Source organism: Varroa jacobsoni, unplaced genomic scaffold (genome assembly GCF_002532875.2).
Source record: "Varroa jacobsoni isolate VJ856 unplaced genomic scaffold, vjacob_1.0 scaffold_872, whole genome shotgun sequence".
In the NCBI taxonomy this organism is placed as follows: Eukaryota; Metazoa; Arthropoda; class Arachnida; order Mesostigmata; family Varroidae; genus Varroa; species Varroa jacobsoni.
The window spans coordinates 108,519-132,222 of record NW_019213774.1 but is presented as its reverse complement, the minus strand read 5'-3'; the positions used below and the strand labels follow the sequence as shown (position 1 = coordinate 132,222).

Sequence of the window (23,704 nt, the reverse complement as noted above, 5' to 3'; positions counted from 1 at the left end):
TTACCGCTTAACTCATCACATCCTTTCCTAACATGCTACTAAGGTCTACACTTACTTCGTAGTTGTCATTGACAAACGGCAATCGCTGAAAGCATACTTCTTTCATTCCAATTCAGGGCTCGCCAGCGACGCCCCAAGAAATCGTTCTAAACAAAAGCTACGTGGGTATGGATATCGACAACAAGTGACACTGAATAAAACCCTAACTCTGCAGGAATAATCATTACGGTAAAAAAAAAATGGTCGACGGGCAAATTCTACTTTCGTCGTGTATATTTTGACACTGCCTTTGTCCCTGGGGGGTCCGTAAGCTCTAGCTATATGTAGCTGGTCAATAAGGCACCAGGTGTAAAAGTAACCTTCACCTATCAATGCTGCCTCGGTCACCCTATATGCAAGATAATTCATATAAAACATAAAATATTTAAAGTAAGACCAAAATACTTAATCCTTTATTTACCTACTGTTGAGTACAAATTAACAATACATATGTTATAACATGACATACTGTTGTTACTATTATTATTATTATTATTTCTCTCTCATTTTCCTCTATAATTCCTTTTTTTTAGTTTCTATTGTCGACTGTTCAACATCATGTGAAATGCAGAGTATCAGTACATGTTTTGAGTGTGGCTTCCCTTTCAGATCTATATATATAGATAGATAGATAGAGAATTTGGGCACATCTAATTATATAATCGCAGTTACCTTTTGTTTTCGGGACTAGCTGTTAAGTTCTTCAATTTTAGCCAAGAACAACAACCGATCATTTTTGACGAAAGTTAACTGGGTTTATATATATATATATATTGAGAGTTCTGTTGTTGTTGTTGTTTTGTGTATTCTTTTCAACGAATAATAGTTACCCAGTATCAAGTTGTTGTAACTTACCAAGCTATTTATGTACATCATATATCACATTTGTATAACATTATCATTATTATAGATTTAGTGTCGTACCTGTAATAACATATTTAATTGTTTCCGTCTCTTTCAATGGGTGCAACAACAGTCATCTTGTACAGTTATAGTGGTAGTACTTTTAGTAGGTAGCGAAAATTATGCGATTTCTACCTTACAATATCTGAGATAGACTTTCAGGAAGAACTTTTCCACTCCCACCTATAATATATCTACGTAAAAATAATACTACCGTCGACGGCTTTCTACCTATAATAGTAGGAAATGCCACGAGGCTTTGCAGCGACTACATAATATGTATTATTTCCGAAATAAAAGGAATAACTTAGTACAAGACTTTCTTCATTGTGCTTCAAATTTTTCTTTCAAGTTGTTTTAGCATCACAAAGCAGGAAATGCAATAAATACTGCCAACAAACAGCACTGTTGAATGGTTTTTCCCTGCGTACATGGCAAAAAGTCTATGCTTCAATATTGCGTTCTTTATTCAGAAATTATTTAAAAAAAAAAAAGCGAGTGCGGCCTCCTTTTGGACGCTAGATGAAAACAAACGACGAAGTTAAATTGAAACCGATGTCAACTGAAAACTCCTAATTTACAGCCATCGTTTTTCCAAACACTGTGTTTAACCCCATCGCTAGTTAAAAACATACGCGAAATACTACTGTCAACTTCCATATGGAAATTCTATTGGCCTGTATTATATGACCTTAAACATGAGAGACTGATTTTGTTGCGATTGATGGACCTGTCGTACGGGAACTATTGGGTTGCCTTAAACTGGAAGGTGATCAATGTAACGATGGCGGCTTTAAATAGACCTAACACAACGTCTAGTCCTTTAATCTACTCAGGACTTTAAGGCAGCTTGCTGATCTTCTGCTAAAAGCACCTGTTGGAGGTCAGTATGATAACAACCAATAGCAATACGTGATGAAAGCTGGTCCCATGAGATATTTGCTTACTATACCAATGACGCTAACTATTAAACTCTCGGATTTATGTCTTTGTCTCTTCAATCATTTTTCACTGTTTATTACAAAATGGTTTATTTTATAGAGAATCGCAACAATGTTTCGTACGAATTCAAATAGTACCGCGTTCTAACTACGTTAAGTTCAACAACTTCTTCTAGAAACGAATGCGCAGTTTATGAGATTGTATATGTATATATATATATATATATATGCGTCATATACAAAATTATATATATATATATATATGTATATATATTACTATATTCCGGAGGAAGACAGATAAACATGTAAGCACTTGTCTGTTATGTGTTGCTTGTAACTTGTATGGAACAGATCCATGTGATCGTTGGTACATGATTGTGATAAATTTTAATAGAGAATGTGCTATTGTGGGTAGCTGTTAGACGATCTCTGTTCGCGCAAACGTCATTACTCGTATTCTAGATTATGGCAAATGCTTTGTTGATTTGTATTCTCTTCAATCTGTAGACTGTTCTGATCAACTGTACGGTCAGTGATTATAGTTTCCATGCCCATTTCAGTTTAATGTGGCCAATTAATAGGACAGTTGGGTTACTGTCGTTGTGAGGGTCTCTTTTGAGAATGGCTGGACACGAGCTGCCGGGTGCTCGGGATCTCATCGACTCTCTGAATGCCCAGAACGCACACCCGGGTTGCCCATATAGCCTCGCTAAGTTTGTCGGTAAATTTCTTCTCATCGATCGGTGCCAACTGACGGCGGCGTCTGCAAGGCTTTTGGCGAACCTGGTCAGAAATTTCATAAAATACAATTGTCTATTTAAGAACGGAAGTCATTTGAATCAGACGGAGCCTTGCCTAGAGCTAATGGGATCAGTTTTTATTTCATGGCTCGTATTATTATTATCGTCCCTCTATTTTGACGCCTTACAGACCACACACAATAAATACAAATATGGGTCTACAATGATCTGGGTATAACCCAGTAAAACAATACCTCAATTTTAAGTAAATCCATTTCGTATTCGATGCTTATAGTAATAATATGATAAAAACAGCAACAATTTTAGCAATTGCTTTGATAGGAACAAAATCTACATTAAAGGCCAACACATAGATCTGCGCAGTCGGGAACCAATCGAGGGAGAATAAACACGCAAACAAACTTTTAAAAATTATACCCTGCATTCTTTTCTATTTACATAAGAATATATCTTTATATCAACTGATACTATAGTTTGAAGAGCTGTAGAACTATCAGGTTATTTAGTTAAAAGTCTATTGATTATTTATCCTTATTGATGGTCGAGACATGAAAGCGAATCGTTTACTGTAGGTAAGTTAAAGCCAAACATTCTGAATCTTTACCTTTTCGAGACAAGCAAAGAACGCCTTGCGGAGGGCGCATTGTGCGTTGTAGTGATCCATGCCATCGAGGTAGTCAACCAGGTTGAAAATTTTCATGAAGTTCTGTCCGCAACGACGTAGCGCTACCTTATGACAGGCGCCTGTCACTGCAATACAACAAATAGGACAAAAACAAAACCCCAGTTTTGAATCCTGGTATCCTAGAAGGCCTGGTATAGTGGCACCATTGGTGTTACCATCAAATAGTGCAAATCGCAATAATTACTATTATTACAAGTACCGAAATCAATTAGTGATTATTTCTGACTACCTTTTTTCTTCTAACCGAAGCTCTCCAACTATCAGCAGGGTAGACCAACTATGGTGTACAATAAAGTGGCGATATAAACGTCACTTTATTGTACACCACAGTCATACTAATATACTAACATGTATTATATATTCAGTTCACAAGATTTGAGGGTATTTAGGACGTTTGCTTGCCCTTTACTTGAAGATACTTACTTGGCATAAAAGGGTAAGGAACGTGAGTAATAAAGATACTGCGCGAATAATTAGTCGGACAAAGTGAACGAAGCATTGCTACTGTTTCTTACAAAATCACATTGAATATGTGGTCTGCCGTAGGTAAAATTATGGGGCCGATAGCGCGTTTTGCTCGAGGAAGGGTAAAGCGTCAATACTTGTGCTTGATAGTTTATGCTAGCGATGAACACCTTTCCTTGTGCTTTCTAAACGATCATTGCAAATTTCCGACGGACCATCGGCAACCTTGCCTGATGCGTCCTAGTATGCAAGCTATTCGCTCGTATCCATTGTTATTCAAAGAAAGGAAACTTCTCAACCGGATTTCCTTCTATTTTTAAAATATTATTGTATGATGATGATAACTTCATCGCCTTCGACTTATTCAGTAGCCTTATGATGGTATTTGCCTTAAGTACTAATTTACTCGGAGCAGGATGCCAAAACTTTGCATATTTTTGACAATCTCTGATCTCAAAATGCTAATAAACGTTGTAGTTTCCTAACAATCTACTGGTGATTTCTGCGTTAATGGCGGTTATATTTTTATTCAATAAAGACTCGATGCTGCTATGGCCTAAAATCCTTGACAACTACATAATTATGCTGCCATTGAGCATAGTTTATCCAACTAATCCTTGTCTTACAGCCGGAGCGACAAACTGAACAATTCTCACTACCAGATCTGGTGGATGCTAAGCAAGTTCTCGTACAACGGGATCGTCTTCAGAAATAATTTTCGATACATTAGCTTATGCTGTCTTCAAAGGAGTATTCTGCGTAATATTGGCTTGATACGGGGAAACCAAGAAGATTGGATTTGGAAAACCAAAGAAGTCCTATTTTGCAGCCAGATCGTTATTCGGCTATACTTCGTCTTGCGTTTTGGGGATTTTTGGCCTGCTCTCAGCCTAAAATATGATTCTTTTAGGATCTGTTTGTATTTAGTGTAGTTGAGAAACAGAGTTCTTAACTATCAATATCGTTTGGCGCACAGTTACTATTAGATAGTACAGTCGCGGTGAATGGCGGTGACTGCAGTGTAAATGAGAACGGTAATTATAGCACATTTAAAAAATTCATTTGAAATATCTGGTTTTATCCGAATACAGTCTCAGAAACAAAGCCTAAAAAAACACTTAATTTGCCGAAGTATGCATATCTTTACCTGTTTAAGAGAAGGAGATTATCGTTATTTTGCCTATTAACGGAATCACAAATATAGCATATGACAGTCGGCACATTTTGTTCTGGTCTATTATTTTCGACCACGATACAAATTTGTCACATATCTGTTTACATCTATCAACGAAGTACATCAACAAACATGTGTGTTGTCGTTAGGCTACCAAAACTGTCCTCGAACGCATCGTACCGAGTTCGTTATTAGATCCTGTCTCGTTGTCCATCGGCTCGAGCGCCTGCTTCCTCTTCCTGCCTCGTTTCTCCTTAGCGGCGTCAACCGAGAGAGCCATGCAGGCCACGACAATTACCAGAAGCACAATGACCAATCTCGGATAACCTGACGACATTCTTCCTGAAGACGACAGCCTCATTCTCGTCCTGCCAAACAAAAAGAAGTGCGTATACGTAACTCTATTCTGATCGATCGATGTCCCTATCACTGATTTTTTGGCGCAAGAAATTCTGATTTCAGAGAACCATTAAGATATATCGATAGCTAACGGTCGCAATCAAAATTTACGACTAACTTGGCAAAATTCTGTATTCTGGGCTCGAACACTTATTTAGTAGATCTGAGAAACAATCAATCATCAACTGCCAGCATCGTCTGACACACAATTTCGGTAACGTTATTGGCGAAAAGAAGGAATGCCTTAAAAGTTTAGGTCCTGAATAGAAGTTGCAGTTGTGCTGAGTCGTAACTACAGTAAATAAAAATGACCGTCGGGGGTGACGATTCTAGCATATTTAGAAATTTCCGTTCAAATAACCAAACTACAGCCTGCCATATCCTACCGAAGATCATCAATCTATATAATATTACTGTTCAAACTTTGTGTATGTTTGCTTGATTACCCGGCCTAAATCGATTCGAAACCTATCTGGTCGAGGTGATCTTTGACACATCGCTAGAGCATCGTCATTTTTTTGCCGCCATTTTTACCCGAATGAAATTACGTGCAAAATCAGGCACTTGCTTCGTCCATTTCGTAATATAAATCTTGACAAATCCGTCGCAAATTTTTTGGCTTCTTTGCAAAATTTCCTTACACAGATCTGTGACAAGACTAATGGCGGCTGAGGTTAGCTATATTTTGGTGAGATTTTTCTTGCGATTTTTTCCCACTTTCAAAATGGTAGCCGAGTGTTAACACTGAAACCACTAGAAGGAGGAAAGCCTTCCTAAATACTAGAAAAAAACTTCTGATGCCTTGAATCGAAATGCGGTACATGTCCATATACAAAAATTCCGAGTCCTCGAGTCGAAAGTGTCCTATTTGTGGATATATGTATTGGGTAGGGTATGTCACTACTTTTTAATAAAGGTAAAGAAGCCATTCTAGGAATAGAATGAATAGCCTAACCAACTGAATGAATGGCAGTACGTTGAACGCCATTATTATTTACCAAACACAGGATCAATTAGCGGTCACTAAAAGGCCCTGAAATACAGTTTAGAAATTTACAGAAGCTTACGTAACAAACTCTGGATTTGTCTCTTTTAGAATTGGTTGAGTTTCCTAGCGAACATATTCAGACAAGCTGATTAAATATAAGGTTAGTGTGACAGGGTTATTTTAGGGAACTCTACGCGCTCGACCTATACTTTACGTTAGCCTAGATAGGTTAATTGTAGAAAGCAATACGATACAAAGCCCGCAGGTCCATTTAATAGCCATTAAGAATAAAGTTGCGATTGATTTTTGCACAACAGTGCGCTTCAAATTCAACTCGGAAGTGATAGTGAAGTAAACAATTAGTCTAAAAGGTCAGCAAGCCCAGAAGAGTTCGAGATCCGCCACTATGCATATTAATATGGATATTATTATATGCGACGATGCATATTAAGTAGTTTACGTCAACGAAGCTAGAATACCGCCACAGGGGCCATTTTAGCCATTAGGTAACAACATTCTGACGCTGCGTCTTGAGCGTCGAGGTTAAAAGCAGCTTTGCTGTGAGTACAACCGTAATCAGTGACCTTTCTCACGTGGCGGGTGCCATAAGCAGCCGTGTTGTGGCAGCCATCTTCGTCGAGTATCAGACCTAAAGTGGTTCCATTCAATTCCGTCAGAAGGGGCCACGTGTTTACTCACTGGCGGTGCTCTCGACGAACAAACTGTTGTCTTGTACCTTCGACTGTTGTAGTCCTACATACGGGTCACTAGCCTCTTTAATGAGCCATAAAGGAAGCGTTCCTTTGGCAGTAATGCCATTGGAAGCTGTTTGGGAACTGCAATGCTCGGGGGCCTACCTAGCATGCCGCAAACGAGCCCCAGTATAAAGTGGGACAAAGGGGTGTGGTCTGAACGGCTCCTATGGTTTGGCGAACCTTTCGTTAATTTCGCTTTTCCCTCTGAGCCTCTGCGAAAATTACAATAGCCCGGTGGTTATACAACAAAAACATAGCTTGTTGCCTTATACAGGGCCCTTCTCAGGGCCTGCGCCATGAGAAGATCGAAGATGCTGTCAAGAGCAAGTCATTAAAAGCTAGGCTGGAAAAGGGTATCAAGGCCGGCATTCGGGGCTATGTTGGTCGACTGTCGCTCCGACACTTGCTCAGTTCCAGCCTAAGAGCGAAATAGGTAGCTGCATCAGGGGCTGTGGTTAGGCGTTATTCAAGTATGCCACAACTTCAAACCTTGGGCACAGTTGACCTTAAAATTGAACCGAAACGTATCGTCCTAGTCACGAGTTAACCATATTGGAGTCCTTTAAAAGGAAAAATATGCTACCTATTATTCAAAGAAAGTGAAATATCAAGAAGGATCTCCGAGAGTCCACTTAAAAATCATAATACCCATTCAGGATGACAAAGTTCTTAGCGGCGTCTCTGGACGAATATCTAGGGAATACGGACGTTCAACTGAAAAGAGTAGGGAGATGCAAATTTACAGGGTGAAAAGGGATTAGGTACAAGCCTTTAACGCGCGGTTGGAAAAAGCGAATCAATTAAAACTAGCTAAATATTTATAAAAAAAGAAATGCTCGCTAAGGACCGAAGAAATGACCGCTAAGGAACCACAGGCTATAGATTAGCTCTATGCATTGATTTACCAAACGGTAATAAAAGTGTTTCTAGGAATAAGCAACACTAAAAGGCTGTCCAATTGTAATTAGTATTATAATATGATTAGTAGCTTACAGTTTTAGTAAATATTGTTTCCACGCTTTATATTAGCTCTCGTGAGAATGACAATTATCCAAATGGCAATTATTCTAATGCACAAAGTCTTCGCACGCTGCTAGATACACATACGTGTCTCATGCATGGCTTCATAGTTAATCGTGGTGGTGCGTACACGAATTTTTGCATTTGTTTGTTCCTTCTTCTATACACTTGGCGCCCTAACGGTTCTTCCCATTTCTCCCCCTTGCATTTAACGACTCTGTCGACTACGCGCACGATCATACCTAATATGATCGTGGTCTGCGTTTTCATAGCTATATGATTTTCTATACAAGAAGATGCATCTTGTAACCAACAAGTCAGTTTCTACTGAACGAGCAAGCTGTTATCCCTATTTGCCAGAAGCAGGCCGATACCGTAGCCAAGCTCGACCTTCACGTTCGCTGGGATAACTTTTCTTTAGATGCCGAATTCCAAGTAACTGCTGGCAGCTGCTGTTTTGCTGCTGTCGTTACGCCCAGTGCCGCTGTGTCCTTAAACACAGGCGGGTAGCAACGACGATAACAACAAACACTGCAATGATGTAGCGTCCATCCTGTCGCGCTTTGCACTGCCAAACGACAAGCGAGCCAGGAAAGAAGTCGACCATGGAACAAGTGACAGGAACAGCAAAAAAATCGCGGCACATCTTCTAGTAAGCTTCCTGTCCTGTTGTTCTCTCCGGAGCTTTTTTACGGTAATCTCTACGACTCTTGCTAGCCTCGCTAACAGCCGTCGTCTCATTCTCGTTCGTATAAAGCAAGCAAAAGCCCTCCGTTTCCAGTTAACTCGCATCGCAATACTTTGGCACGGATTGGAGTGGGCTTAACTGGGCTCATTAGATCAGCAGAGCGAAATACGAATTGGGGTCGTCCAAGGGAAACAATAATGCTGTGAGCGTGCTGTTGTCCTCACATCATTATCAGAGCTTATCTAGTGTCGGAGATGCTTTTGTACCGGATTCCTTGGGAGCCGTTTATGTTATGCATGTGTCTACACTAAAGACTACATTTTGGATAGCTGATGGTAAAGCCGTCGTTATCTTCTTACGCTATCTTCTCAAACAAAGAATGACGGGCGATTCGAAACCCGATAATGTACTACTTTAGCATAATTAAGGCCTGTCTGGTGTGGCAGCAATCCGTCGAGGAAGCAGGCCTAAGCATGCCAGGCTCCAGTTACCGCTGCTGTAGTGAAATTCCGCTTAAAATTCAAGTGTTTTTTAAAAGGTATTCTCACGTTAAACAAGTTCCGAGGTTCAACAACCATTTCCTAGAAAATCATCGTGCTAACTACAGCTCTTTTATTACTTTTCATACTCGACGTCTTTGCAAGTCGTGTATTTATAGACCACTGCTATACATTCATGAGCCTTTTTGTTTTACTTTAAAATACGGTATGTACCTGCTGCTTTACTTGGTATAAAACGACATTGTCTAGCAGGTACTCTCATACTGTATGTTTCTATATACTCCGTACAACAGGATGCAAAATCCTGCATATTGTATTCCTTCACTTACTCAGATTGGGTATCATCTCTATTTCTATTTAAATTAGATTAGTCAGTCCTATTATTTGCCACCGTCAGGTCCAGTAAACACTACCAGAACCAAAAATGCCCGCTGTGATGGTCCCTCCTGACTGAGGAGTTATAAACGATCACCCAAGGTCCTTCTACTGAACACTATTATTTGTGCCGCTACATTGACAGGGACTACTATTTCAAGCAGGATTCTCTGAACCGGTGGAAAGGACATCACACATTGGGGACACACATCGAGGAGAAGGAGGAGGACAAACTGGACCATTAGATGTAAATAGCTTTCCTAGAATATCTCGTACTCAAACCCACGGACCCTGGTACACAGGGCAGCCAAAGAACACGAGAGGGCGACAAACGTCCCGCTCCATCTTCCGTACCAGATATAGCGCACCGCGTTATATCTGATAGTGTGTATCGGGTAACCATGCAGGCGTTAATTGTGCTATCTCGACAGACATATATATAGGTGGACATTATCACCACAGTTTGCGAAATTGTCCATAAACCAGTTGTTGGCTATTGCTTTGTGTTATCGACCGCCGTAGGCCTAATAACCATTAGTCAATGGCCATAGAGAAATCTAACTTAACTTATTCGCTTGCTTTCATCCCGACAGAATTGTAGACACGTTTAATTACGGTAACAGCGAGGCCAATGATACTGCTAGAAACTAGGGTTGCACTAAACTAGGGAGGCCCGTAAAAGATATTTGTTGTGTAACAAATATCTTACCTTTACACAGCCCATTTCTAGAGCAACTCGTTGTATACGCACATATTGAAATCGCTCATTTTTAGTTTTATCAAATATTTTAGAAGGAAGTGTTTTGTAATATTCTTTATCTTCATAATATCCCGCTCCTACACTGCAAGGTAGATATATAAATGCTCCTCGGGTCAGTAGACATGATTGTTAGAGGTTAAACCCTTTCAAATCAGTACATATAGTCATTGCTACTGTTCATTATGGAAACGTCAGATCGTGGCTGTAACCGGCAGAGTGGCGGGCGCCTGGTGACAGTTAGTTTTCTCCTTCAGGAGAAAAAGGATAGGATAACTGATGATAATGACCCTGTCTTCGCTAACATCGCTGTCCCTACATAACTCTGACAATTTCCGCTAATCATTTTGCTCGGCGGTAGTTCATGGCACTATGAGCGAAGGATGGTCAGCACTCCTAGCCAAGATCGCGCTCGAGACAATTTTTCAGATAGAAGACTAACTTACCCTATGCTAGCTATCCCGCCATGTGCCATGCATCAAGAGGTAATTGTCGGGCCAATCCTTCAAACTACAGCCGGTCGACCATCCCTAATTATTGTCCTATTCTTGATCGCCAATTTTTAGAGCAATTAAGGGTTTTCATGACATCGACAATAAGGGCAAAATTGAACAACGCCGATGTGTTCGCGTGTAGCGTGTGTTCACTTATGGAGAACAGGGCTCCCCCTTATAGGGCGACCAATTTAATCGTTAGTCAAGGTGACGTACTATATGTTAGTGCCCATTTCCGTTACTCGTAAACATACCTATGCGCTGGCAATATTTAAAAGGAAAATGACAAACAATACTGGCCTTCTAGCGGACATTTTATAACGCGCCTGGGTGCTCGATGATTTTATCTCTGTTTCTATTATGCATTGTCACAACGTTGGACCTCTAACATTTGGGCTAGACAGTTAAATTACTGCAGTGTTTAAATAGCAGAATATGTGTACGGTACGAACTTCAATTTAGGCCCATCTTCGGCAACACAACCTTTCCGCCATTTTTGTTTACCGCAAACATTACGACATAGTCATCCCTTTATAGCATCAAGTAAAAACGAGTCGAGAACATAACTTTTTTACATTATCCAATCCAACCTTTATCTTAGCCAATTCGTTATCGAGGAAGTCGTACTCAAGCTCCCTATCGCAGATAGTTTAAGCTAGTGAAACAAGATAAAATGAGGACAATAGGATTCTTATAGTGCCATCGTTAACTAATATATGTAAGTGCATATACGATTTCCTAGTATATATGGCTAGCGACAATGCAATGCAGCAATTCACGCTCTAAAATTATCCGACTCCAGCTTAGAATAACAGACATCGAGGTGATCATGAACTTGTAGACTATACACCTTGTCTTGTAGACTTGTAGACTATATATATATATATAGACTTGTGGACTATATACCACTTATTCAATAACTGGTATATAGTCCACAAGTCGCCTTCATCAAGAACTGCTATCAACGACTGCTTGTAAATGCGCCGAAGACCCTTCATCAATGGAATAGAAGTAGAGCTCCTGATACACTCAGGTTCACTTCAAGGACCCTTACTAAGAGACCAAGCTTTATCTCACTATTCGAATGCTTACCGAGAAAGAATTTTTTTGTCCATCGTAATGGTCGGCATTAGTTAATGATAGCAGTGCTACGATCTAACATAGTTACATAGGCGACATAGTGTGACTTAGCCCCGAGTCCAGAGCCAGTGAGTCAGATCCTCAGGGAAAATTACTTTGGGGCCTACTCGAATCCATGCTCCCAGATCCCCCTATTTGGCAATGCGAGGAAAACTGATTCATCGGTTTACGACTGTATCCTGCAGGAATGAGCCTAGTGAAGATTTGATGACTATGCTTCCATCTGATAAAGTCGCATTTACATATGTATACTCTACGCAGTCTTTGTCTTTTTCTAACATTTATCTTCCCTGTTCTAAAGTATATTCGGTCTTCTTCATCAGAACGATTATCCGATGGACAATGAAAAAAAGAAACGTAGAAAAACACATACATCTTCTTCTGGAGGATGCGTATTTAGGTCTCGAATTTAGTCTTAAATTTAACATCTTTCAAGAAGCGTGTCTGCTGCTCACGTAATGTGTCATTTTTAAACTCTCACGATTAATAAACACTCAATTAAACGTGCTGGGTCGACTTCCGGAGTGGCACACGTGGAACCATGCCACATGTCACGAGCGCATGATATTACCACGTAAGCCGATGATAACAATAATAACAATCATAAGAAAGTCAATCAGCGACCAGTCACAACGAACTAAGCGAACTGATTTCTTTTTAATTACTGCTGAAACGCTTTCTTTCATTCTTGAAAATGTTCGCTCCCATAAATCGCGCCAATTGGGTCCTCTATTCATACGAAAATAACGATTGCACGAGAAACATCTTACACCTCAAAAACAATTGTTTAGGAACTGACTCCAGCTCCATGAACACTAGCCCATATAATAGTCGTTAAACTGTCACAAAGCCAGCAATGTCAACTACTTCACCCAGGAACACATGATGGCCTGGGTTCAAACCCTGTTGTAGATGGGCTATTTTGCGTTGCGATTGAGGTGTTGGAAGCAAAACCTAACAGCCTAAATACCAAGCGTAAACCTCGGAATTCATAAAGTCATTCCGATGGGAATTGTCGAGTGATGGCGTCCTGGATAAAATCGACAATAGTTCACAATAAAATTGCTTTCTATATTAGAAATCAGGTAGACGATAATATTGCCTATACGTGCATTATTTTCAACCATTTTCGCAACGGCGGAATTGTTTGATTGTTTTCAATTTGTTTGATTGTTTTTAATCAGTATTTACGAAAACAGAACCATTATCTAATGTGATATTTGCACGGCTAACGTTACAGTGTTCAAAACACCTGCTGTACGTTTTGCGTCGTTGCAACATATTACAAAGCTTGCAATAGGTCATCTAAACTAACGGCTACTAGAACTACAGTTCTGTGCGATCGGACGCCTACTTTTCATAGGCTCCTGCATCTTCCCGCATGTTTTTTTAGTTGTCGTCCTTGTTCAAATATTACATAACACTACACAAGGATTCTAGTGAGGTAGTGAACAAATAATATACATGACCTAAACAAAAATTATTTTATCTTTAACTCTTCTCTTCGATTCTTGTCCATGCAGCATGATAAATCCAACATGTAAACGACACATCTTCATGGCACACGGCTGATGCCAACAAAGACAATATTTGAGAACACATTTTAGATATATCGAGCAAGAGAAACAGCACCATAGACTTCCCCGACAATCGTAGAAGTAAAACGTCCAAGCGGAAATCTGCACGGCGGTTGTTGGATCGTGTTGATCGTAAAGGCAATATTAAATAATAACAACGACAACGAACGCTTCCTCCGTACCAGGCGCTGCCGAAGCTACCGCACGACATTTGCTTGATAGGTTGTCTAATAAGTAGATTTAATATTTCTTTATAACTTACGACACTGTTTAAGCATGTACATCTATAAGACGTGTCCTAAAGGGCTTGATCTCTAAGAATACTACTGCGACACATCGCCCGAGGCTCAGCGACTGATACCTTCAGTCATTTGTTATACAGGCAGGACTATCGCCGTTCAAAGTGACAATTCTGCTTGGGCTGATTGATGGGATTTGCTCCGACACTGTGAGAAAAGTACTTTAAGTCTTCTAATCAAAATGAGAAAGAGTAACTCGTAATCTAGGTCATTCAACGCCCTTGGACGTGACAATCCTGCTGGTGCGAAGTCAGGGGATTAAATACGAGTCTAAAACAGCCTCGAGGTGCTGTTATGGCCTGCCAACACTCAACTATACACAGGTTCGTATTGGCTCGATGCATGCGACAAAAAAGGACGTTCATTAGAATATCAGCCAAATCTGTCGGCATCCCAAAGCAGATTACTAATTCTGAAATATGAAGTGTGAAGGCTTATTGATTTACTTGTGGCAAAAGTATTATTTCGCCAAAACTTACCCACATTGACTCTTCATCATACTATTCGTCCGGTAAGTTACCGCAGACCGATAGGTTCGTCACGCGTATATTAGATGGGTGCCGACAACTGCCATGTTATCGTGGTAGTTACTATGGGGTTCGCCAAGAAAATCACGACTGGGCCTGCGTACCCTGATATCAATGGATAAGCTCAATAGCGTCTCAGCGAAGAATCCGCTTAGCTGAAGACCTATAAAGCTTCGAAGTGTAAACGGCGAAGTTAGAATGAAAGTCCTCTCGTAAAAAAGAAAGCTCGGTTCGTTTAAGCGACCTGGCGAGCCATAAACGATGATGTATAGTGAATCGAATGTTTGGCGTTCCCGAGACACCGGTATTGTCCGATAAAGCGTACATGCCTGCCCAGTCATCGCAAGATATACATACAATCTATCTCGTGCTGTGTTGATGTGTTCCGCGAAGGAACGAAGACGAATATCGAAACAACGGAAGATTCGCCACTAACGGGGAGGAACCTGATCGGACACGCTAGGTACAAATGCTAGAGTAATATCCGACCGGTCAGTGAGCAGTCACAAAACAGAGGTAACATGCGGTACAGCATTAGCCCTCAACACGAGTTAGAACCATGAAAACTAAACAAAGTGGAGGCAACAACGATATCTAATTTTTCCCATTCGTTTTCGAAGAGCGTAGACAAATGAACGTTACGGATTCAACTCCACACGTAAGCTAGTTCGAAAATATCATTCTAATAATCCCACAGAAAACATAGACACATTCTGTCGACTGGAACATAAACAGTATTTTTTTCGATGAGAAAGACCTGCTGAAAGCCAATGTGCGATCTCGAATTGAAAATGTTATAAGTTATATTTAAGTAGAAGATATTATTAAGAGTATCCTCAATAACACGCAGCAATCTGGCATCATTTAAAGACATTGCGTCTTCGCTTCGGAGAAAGCACGGGTATTAGAAAAATTCTTAGCTCATCACCGACCATCGACCATGCCGCTATTTTCAATGCTGGAAACCACAAGAATTTGCGTCGACTGATAACAGTAACTGAATAGAAGGATCGCACGTGCGCGTAGTATCCAGCCAAGAAAGACGCAATCGAGCTCCCGAACGGAGGAAGATGTTGTCGAAGGACGAACAAACGCTTCACGCCATTCATCATTGCTGCTGTAGCTTAAGTCGATTGTCGTCCGATGTCAAAGACTCATGCGACAGATCCTTTCCAAGATCAAATGAAGCAAGAGATTGACGACATTACTAAACTGTGAACATATGCATAGGCGTTCGCGCAACGACAATTTCGAAAACAAATCGTGAATTTGGAAGTAAAGTAACGTAATTGGTGAGCATCTGGTATTTCATAAATGTATAATACCGAAACGGCCTGTATAAAACACTAAACATCAGAGGTAATTAGTAAATAAATTCCCATGAACTAATTTACTTGGGAAGTATCTGCTGATTTTACGAGTCGAGCAGAATTTCGAATTTCGGTAGCCGCATGGCCGTGATAAATTCATCACCTCGGCAAAATAGAGAATTAATAGTTGCGGACAAGAATCAATCCAAGCTATCACAGCAACGCGTCCGGGAATCACTTTAAGAATCATTAACGACAAAACGACTTTCTTTATTACTGCAAATATCGACCCGTTGTTCTTAGCAAAGAAAAAGTGTTCCGTTACGTTTATCTTACATGGAGATGTTCACAGGTTCAAATAGGGCTCTGAAAAGTAACGCGTCGCCAGTTTATACGTAACTGACCTACCAACTAGGCAGCTTTCCACTTGGCCTTAATTAAATATCCAATAATTTACCTTCGGCGCAGTTTATCCTAAACTTAGAAAATTACAACTAAGTTATTAACTTGAAAATCATTATTGTCATTTAAACGCGAAACGCCAGAGTTGTGATGTCACGTTTCGTTGCTATAAAGTATAAATTGATTTTAAAAACGTATGTAGACTGAAGTTACCTCGCCTATAGACTTAACGTATACTTCATGAGGCAAATTAGAAATTTTACTCACTCCTTTCGTTGGAAAAGGCGATGATGCGTGATATGCATAAATCACATAGAATACGTTCTAAACTTTGCAGAAGAATGAGCTGGGCTGCTAAATAGGCCTTGCCTTGCGGTAATAGTGCTGTCCATTGCTGTGCGGAAGCTCTAGAAAATGTCAACTGAATTATCACACTTTTACATATTCAGGTAACGCATCTGCTTGACCTCTGCCACGACTAGTTAGCTGGCTGGCTAGCTAAGATCCCTTTCTGTTATACAGATGAATATCTTTCGTACCTGTTTTGGTAGACATCAGAAAGCAAGATGATAATTATTTTCGTCTAAACGTGACGAAAATAGTTGTAATCATGAACGAACAAAGAGAATGAACCTCAAAAGGTTTCTACTATGCTTCGCGGTACGTTCAGTGCTTTGCAGACAGAACCGTAAGCTTAGTTCCATTTGCTACTCGTAGCACTAATCAAATATAAGAAGCAATCGATCATTGACGTACCAGGAATTAATTCCGACACCATATAGACAGAGGTGAGTTTTCGCTTTAGACACATTAAAATCTCTTCTGCTTAGCGGCCCATAGATTTCGCTGTAATTCGTCTGCTTAATCCAACAAAAGCTAAACAAACTAAGCCGATATCATCTTTATCTCTAACTTTCAGAGAGTAGATGGTCCAGTTGGTCGAAATAAAAGCCTACCCGTTCTTTTCAAGCCAAACGACAAAAAGCATCCGAAGTCTTCGAGTGAAAACGAGTCCGTGCTACTTTAAGTCGTACAAAGAAGCAACGCGTCGAAGTGTATGACCGTTTAGCCTTCGCGGAAGTAGAGGTGAAGCGTCCAGCGAGATTAGAATAGAGAAACAGAGCTCGATCGCTTTGATCAACAGCGAGGCCCCAACAGGAATTAGCATACAGTTTTTGAATCACTGGCAGGGCCGCACTGCGAACTTCAGAACTCTCGCGTTTTCAGTCAGAGGATAGAGGTGCGTAAAGATGACAAACGAAATAAGTTGATTTAAATGCAGAAAGTAGACAAACGCGACACAGTAACGCGTGAGACTAATCTGACAACAGCGACATAGTACTAAAGTTGCATAGCAAACGAACGTTTTGCTTTTATAGTTTCGTCAAGTGCAGGTAGCTAAATTAGTCAAATGATTCTAGTTATTCAACGTATTTCTACTTCCTTGCTGGTTCATCAGAGTGGCAAATTAACGCTTCGTGATTGCCGTCAAAAGCTACGCCGACGCTATCGGACATTTCAGTTGTGCACGTATAATTGACAATTGGCTAAAGGAATTAACGTATAATTCCTAGGCCATATTAGATTTCACTGGTCGTTTGTAACGCAGCAATTAGGTTAAGAATGGCGTGACTGGGTTTACTTCTTATACTTTTTCCTATTTGGCGCCCATGTAACGAACAGCGTCATGCAGAACGTTGTCGAAGCAAGCCACAATCTCTAGGCCTGTCACGGAGGTTTACTGAGGGTAGAGCTTGTCGCAAACAAACAAGAACTATATATTGTATATATACATATAGAAAACTAGCTATATTGTTGTCGTATGGGTGGGGTACATACAGTGTTAGCCAATGAGCCACCTCATGGCGCCATCGGTTCCATGACTCACGGCGGCAGTAAGGCTTCGAAGATAACTGTGTCAGCGTCAAGATACTCGCTGTGCCCAACAAATAAATCATTGAAGATAACCAATCAGACATAAGAAATATTTTATAATAAGAGACGTCTATGAAATCTATAAATGAACAAGGATTGATAAGAGTTTAGTGGAAAGTATACGACGAATTTCTCTTAATTTTACAGTGCGTCCAGTTTAAATCAATGACACGAAGCTTCTATCCTGTTGATCAACTGATGCCAGGACACCAAGGCATGGAATTGACACTGTAGATAATATTATTTAAATACTTTTCAATAAATCGACATTTACATGAATCCCGTTGTAATAATAATACTAATAGGTTTGCACCTATGCATGTGCTCACAGGTATTTCTATGCATAACCTAATAAATACAGGGTGTTATATACACTATAAAAAATGTATACACTGTATTTCAAGAATCTGTTTTACCATACAGGCGGGAAGATTTTAGGAAAAATGGTAACTTTACTCCTAACAGCACTAAGCCCCGCGATAGCTTAGTAAGTAACGTATTTGTCTCCTAATCTTACAGAGACGTTGTGGTCTAGGTTCGAACCCGGGCACAGGTAGACATTGTTTCGTGCTGGGAGTGCGCCAGCCGTCTGATGGAATCATAACGCCCTATACCGTACGTAGAACTCGAGAAACAAAGGACAGAGCGCATGTTCACCGCTGTCATAAGGCGAGAACCGAAAATAGACAAATAGGTTGATCGAAAAGGCCCGGTAGAATACGCGGATCCGAATGTCTTTCTAGAAAGATAGTCTTTTAGATAAAGTTTACAGTATAAAAGCGGAAGTCTAAGAGCCGCCTAAATGCAACACGATAAACGAAAGGCTCGTTAGCCACCAGCATCAACCAGAACAGTAATCGGTACAAGCGTCTGCGCCAGGACGAAAAGTTGCGCACCCTTTGCGAATTTTTAGATTTCAATTATATATGAAGAAGAATTGAAAGATTCGAACCGTGTCTACATTTTTTGGGACACCCTATGTATGCTGGCAATAAATATTATTTTTTCATATTATGATCGAGTGCTTTAGAAAATACAAATTACTCTTAGTCACAATATGGAAGCCGGTAAATGCCCCTTCGCTTCTAGCTTCATTTTAGTGTTGTAGTTCTGACGTTTTTTTGGAAATGTCCGCCGGCGGTATATTCTAACCTTGTTCTAGGTCAAACCTCTAATTAGTTCTGCTTCGCACTGCAGGTAAATTTTGTCGAATTGGTTTTCGACCTCAATCACAGGTCATTATAGCACGCTATGCCGACAGTTCTGCACTCTAGGTAATCACCTATTATTTCTGACCAGCGCCAGCAAAATACTGCGCACAGAAGGCCCTTGAAATCGTCATCAGCTCTACTCCTGAAATATCATGGCTGGATCGATCAAAGGTTAGCTACCTGCAGTACGCGCTCTGATTCGGATCGATGATGAATCATTTGAAGTACATCGTCACCACTCATGCTATTTCGATTGGATGTGCTTTCTTTAATTTACTCTGAAGCTCGGATATAGAACATTTACCTGCTTATGTATTCTGTTGTTACTAACCGGATACAAACTAACGAACTCACAACGTAGCCTGCTTGACCAATCTAGCTCCAATTTAGCCCGCTTGAGGAAAATACACGTGTCGCCCCACCTGTCATCCATTATTCGCTAATTTAATGTTACGAATCACGCAACCAATGGTAAATAGGTGAAGTTGCTGAGGCTAATTTAGCAAGTACCCAAAGTCAGTACGAAAAGCACTATGGAAAAACGACGTCCTGATCGTAGCTGTGTGTACTTTTCCAGATTCATATTTGTCTTCTTTCCAGCCATTATTGGCTCGTTTCATGATGACCCCATTTGAATATGTAGCTGCCTTTCCTAGCTGAATAGTTATAGCATACTGCTAATCCTATATAGCCAATAGGGAGATGAGAGGTTTAGCAAGGATGTGTTCCCTCCGCCTATGCACTGAACTACACTGACCGGTAGTTTCTTTGCCTAAAATCAGCCCTGCACCGAACACAATGATAGGCTGCTTGTTTTCAAACTTCAGACAACTAATTGTTCGTACGTTCAGTAGCAGGACGCATCCGCGTCAGTAGAAACCGGTGACTGGACAGCCACCGTGTGCTAAACACTGGGTGCGTCATTGTCATCAGCGGCCAATAGCATATATAAATTGCAGGTTTTGTGAGTAAGTCCGTGACAGATTTCGCTGTCGTTAACAGGCAGCTACCTTCAGGGCTTGCAGATCGAAGACTTGGAGGCCATTGACTTCACTGAGAGTAGTATTTAAGTGTACAGCACTATTTGAGCATGAAACCCCGAATCCGCCAGCCCCCCACATTCACAAAACGCAGAGCTAAGAATACCAATGGAGAACTAAGTTTGGCGATGGGCTAGCGGAGCAATAGAGCATACGCTAGTCAATACCTTTGTATATCACACACAAGAGTTCATAAAGTTCTCGCAGGTTTCGACGACCACTTTTGACTGTTAGCTCTGATGCTTCTGCCGCTGCTGTTGCCCTAAATTTAGTCATTCGTGCGCCGAGCGGGTACGGGATCAGGACCACCATTGCTTGTGCATCAATGTGAGCCTACCTAACATAACGAGAATCGCCCTAGCACTGAGCTGTCGTTGTTGCAAACAATAACGTGTGCTTAGACCATGGATCAGAATCACCAAAGTGGACAGAAAAGCGTAACCGTCTTGGGGACGATGTTGTAACATATCATTAATAAGTATGCCAGACAGATAGCTGGCCAAGGAGGTTTACTTTATATAGCGACGATATGATATGCGTAATAAACATTTTCAGTAAAAACGAACGGAAGACTATTAGCAATTGTCACAGTAAGCCTTAAACAGTAGAGGCAGCATAATGTGTTTGATAAAAGGACGTGGTCAGCTGAGGTATCGCTGAAATCTACCTCAGTGGAGGCATGAATCAACATCTAGTAGCGACCCAGCCTACAACAAACTATTTCTCTTAATACGCCGCAGTATTGCAGAAGCCGAACCAGCAATTGATGTCGCACCTCGTCCATATACACACATCATAGATACACACGCGATGGTTTGTGCAGTAGTTGTGTTTAATAACGACTATGAAATTACCTAGACCTATATATCACTTTACTTTCTTTTCGTTTGAATTATAATGAAGCATACGTTTGAAAAAATGCAGGACTCGACTTGACAACGACATATCGATTAGGGAGTTCTGTTAAATTTAATACTACGTCATGAGAAGAAGGTCAACCGGCGCGAACACGTCTGTTCTAGGTGAACAAGCGGAATCTAATGGTTGTACACAAGTATCTGTTGAAGCCGGCGCGGGAAGTGTATCCCCAGTATAACACAGAACTGGCATTAAAAAAGACTAGCACCATGGCAAAGCCTCAAATTGTAGGACGACTTAGGGATATTGTCTATGTGAGAAATGCAGCTAGGGCCTAGGAGGTCCTTTTGAAATGCAAGCTAGCGCTGTACCTATTCAAGAACATTAGGACAGTGCTTCGGATGGAAAGGATCAATATAGAGCTCTGAGTATTTGTTTGCTGATTCTGAATACCTGCCTCGCGACTAAAATTTTATAGGCTGCATTTTTAATGGCCGGTTTTTTCTTGCATTTGATAAATGGCCGTGGCGGCAATTTTAATGTGCTATCATTTTAATCATTGATGTGAGTATTCAGCCTTGAACCATTGACGGCTTAAATATTCTAGATCGTCAATGTATTCCTTAGGGGCCGTTTGCATGTAGCAAGTAGTTTACATAAAAAAAAACGAGAAGATGACATATCGAAAGTTTGGCCGTGTTAACCGTGTTTGCGGATCATCCCGTTTGAGAATCATCGAAACTGGGTCGTTCGTACATAAGTATAATCGTATTAGTTAATATCAGCTAAAATGAAAATGGATTTTTTCCGTGCCCATATTGCATCGTGTGGATGCTGTTTATTGGACCAGCTAAGATTCATCTAGGAACTAGGTATTCTTGTTAGTTACTATAAATTCGTATAACCCTATTTTGAACAAAAGCCTAAGCCTACAAAAAAAAAATGCTCGTTAGGATTTCTACTTTATGTGCAGTTCACCTACCGCTGACGAGAGCTAGCATATGATTATGATATACGATTCTACCAATAAACGTTCTCATCAATATCTTCTTAGTTCGCCATCGTTCCGTTAATTGCAACATGAAGATACCACTGATAATGCTAGCTAGCATCAGGCGCAAAGGAAAAACCAATATATAATCATTCCAGCAGATCGAAATCAGAGAAAAAAAAAAACAACTAGGCCTGTAGCTAGATTGAACTTAACCAAAAGGTGCGGCCTTTTTTTCCTCTTTCTTGTATTTATCAATAGCAAACGGCATAATGAGCTATTCTATACATGTTCGAACACTGTCTTTCGTTAACCTTACGAAACCTTATCATAACCAATTTCCAACAATAATAGCGTTAAGGACGACAACAGTAACAATAATTTCCGTTGACAGGACATTAAAGAAATGCAACGTGCCCCCTTTGGTTCCCAGCCCAATCACCTGAACTGAATATTGTTGTAGACAGCAATGCAGTCAGCCGGGTAGACGACTCGTTTGCTGCCACCGTAGTAGTTTACCACTTATATCACACACTAATCACTGTAAAACACGAAATTAAATAAAGTTTTCTGTTAAAAAGTTCCGTTAAGATACTCAAACACTTTCACAAGTATCATATACGCTTCGGTGCCGTTGAGAAGTATATCTGTGATGCTGTGTCAATTTGTAAATAATTGTGATAGTTCGTTAGTTTTTAAAGGTCGAGCTAAGCTCTTGCTGTTCTTATACGACTCGTTGAACCTGGCGCGCCCACATCAGCTTTCTCGGAGGTATTCAGATTTGCTCGTTCTCTCTCTCTCTCTCTCTCTCTCTCGCTCTCGCTCTTAAAAGCAAAAGGCTTCGTCGCCAAACGGACGCCGCGCTCGAAGCACGTTTCGAGAAATCGAAGCGCCGAGGATGGCTTGACTGAACGCTGCCAGTCGCAGCGCGCGTTTCCCTCACTCTCTAGCGAAGAAGAGGCGAGGACCAGTTACCCTTGCCCTGGAGCGTCCTCCCCAAAAGCGCAGAATGTGTATAATCGTCGCATTCAGTAGGTCTGGCCGAAAATGGCGTCTACTGGAGAATCACGAGCTTCTTGCTGAACGTCAGATGTACAGCGTATACTGCAAGAGAAAATGACTATTTCTAGTTGAAGCAGTCTGGGATGAGATACCAAAAAATAAGTCGGTAACAATATCTCGAGACTTCAGAATCCGGCAGCTGGCTCCATTAGCTAAGAAACTAGTACCCCCATAAACTTACGAACCATAAATCGACATATGTGTGAATTAAAACTTGCATTTAAATAATTCGAATCATTTGAACATCCGCAGATCTCTCTCTCTCTCTCTCTCTCTCTCTCTCCTCTAGTGACAAGTAAATACCGAAAAAAAAAAGCTTTCACGAGCCTATAATAAAGAAATTTCATATTGAAGGCTAAGAGCTTCGGAGCGATACATTATTAATATCGAAAAACGCGTGAAAGCAAC

The 23,704-nt window shown here is 40.6% G+C and overlaps 1 protein-coding gene and 1 long non-coding RNA gene across 3 annotated transcripts; one reads left to right on the top strand and one right to left on the bottom strand.

The window, feature by feature from the left end:
* Positions 1 to 423: 423 nt before the first annotated feature.
* LOC111264554 (uncharacterized) lies at positions 424 to 23,609 on the bottom strand. 2 transcript variants are annotated; one of them, XM_022840560.2, is made up of 4 exons: positions 22,677 to 23,609; positions 5,149 to 5,336; positions 3,249 to 3,394; positions 424 to 2,666 (listed from the first exon to the last, which is right to left on the bottom strand). In XM_022840560.2, exons 2-4 carry the CDS (start codon positions 5,327 to 5,329, stop codon positions 2,475 to 2,477), a joined length of 519 nt encoding a protein of 172 aa, XP_022696295.1. In that variant the 5' UTR covers positions 5,330 to 5,336; positions 22,677 to 23,609; the 3' UTR covers positions 424 to 2,474. The 2 variants fall into 2 exon arrangements, with proteins under 2 accessions (XP_022696295.1, XP_086826245.1); XM_086970119.1 differs by lacking the exon at positions 22,677 to 23,609 and adding an exon at positions 16,467 to 16,573.
* Positions 16,943 to 18,408, top strand: LOC147752937 (uncharacterized). Its single transcript, XR_015312725.1, has 3 exons — positions 16,943 to 16,987; positions 17,119 to 17,439; positions 18,282 to 18,408. It is a non-coding gene; the product is annotated as an uncharacterized LOC147752937 (long non-coding RNA).
* Positions 23,610 to 23,704: the final 95 nt, after the last annotated feature.

Coding starts and splice junctions, on each gene's coding strand:
- LOC111264554 (XM_086970119.1), bottom strand. CDS start 16,504: ATGCATATCACGCATCATCGCCTTTTCCAACGAAAGGA. Junction 5,337..16,466: donor CGCCTTTTCCAACGAAAGGA/GTGAGTAAAATT, acceptor TTTGTTTGGCAG/GACGAGAATGAGGCTGTCGT. Junction 3,395..5,148: donor AGGATCTAATAACGAACTCG/GTACGATGCGTT, acceptor GTTGTATTGCAG/TGACAGGCGCCTGTCATAAG.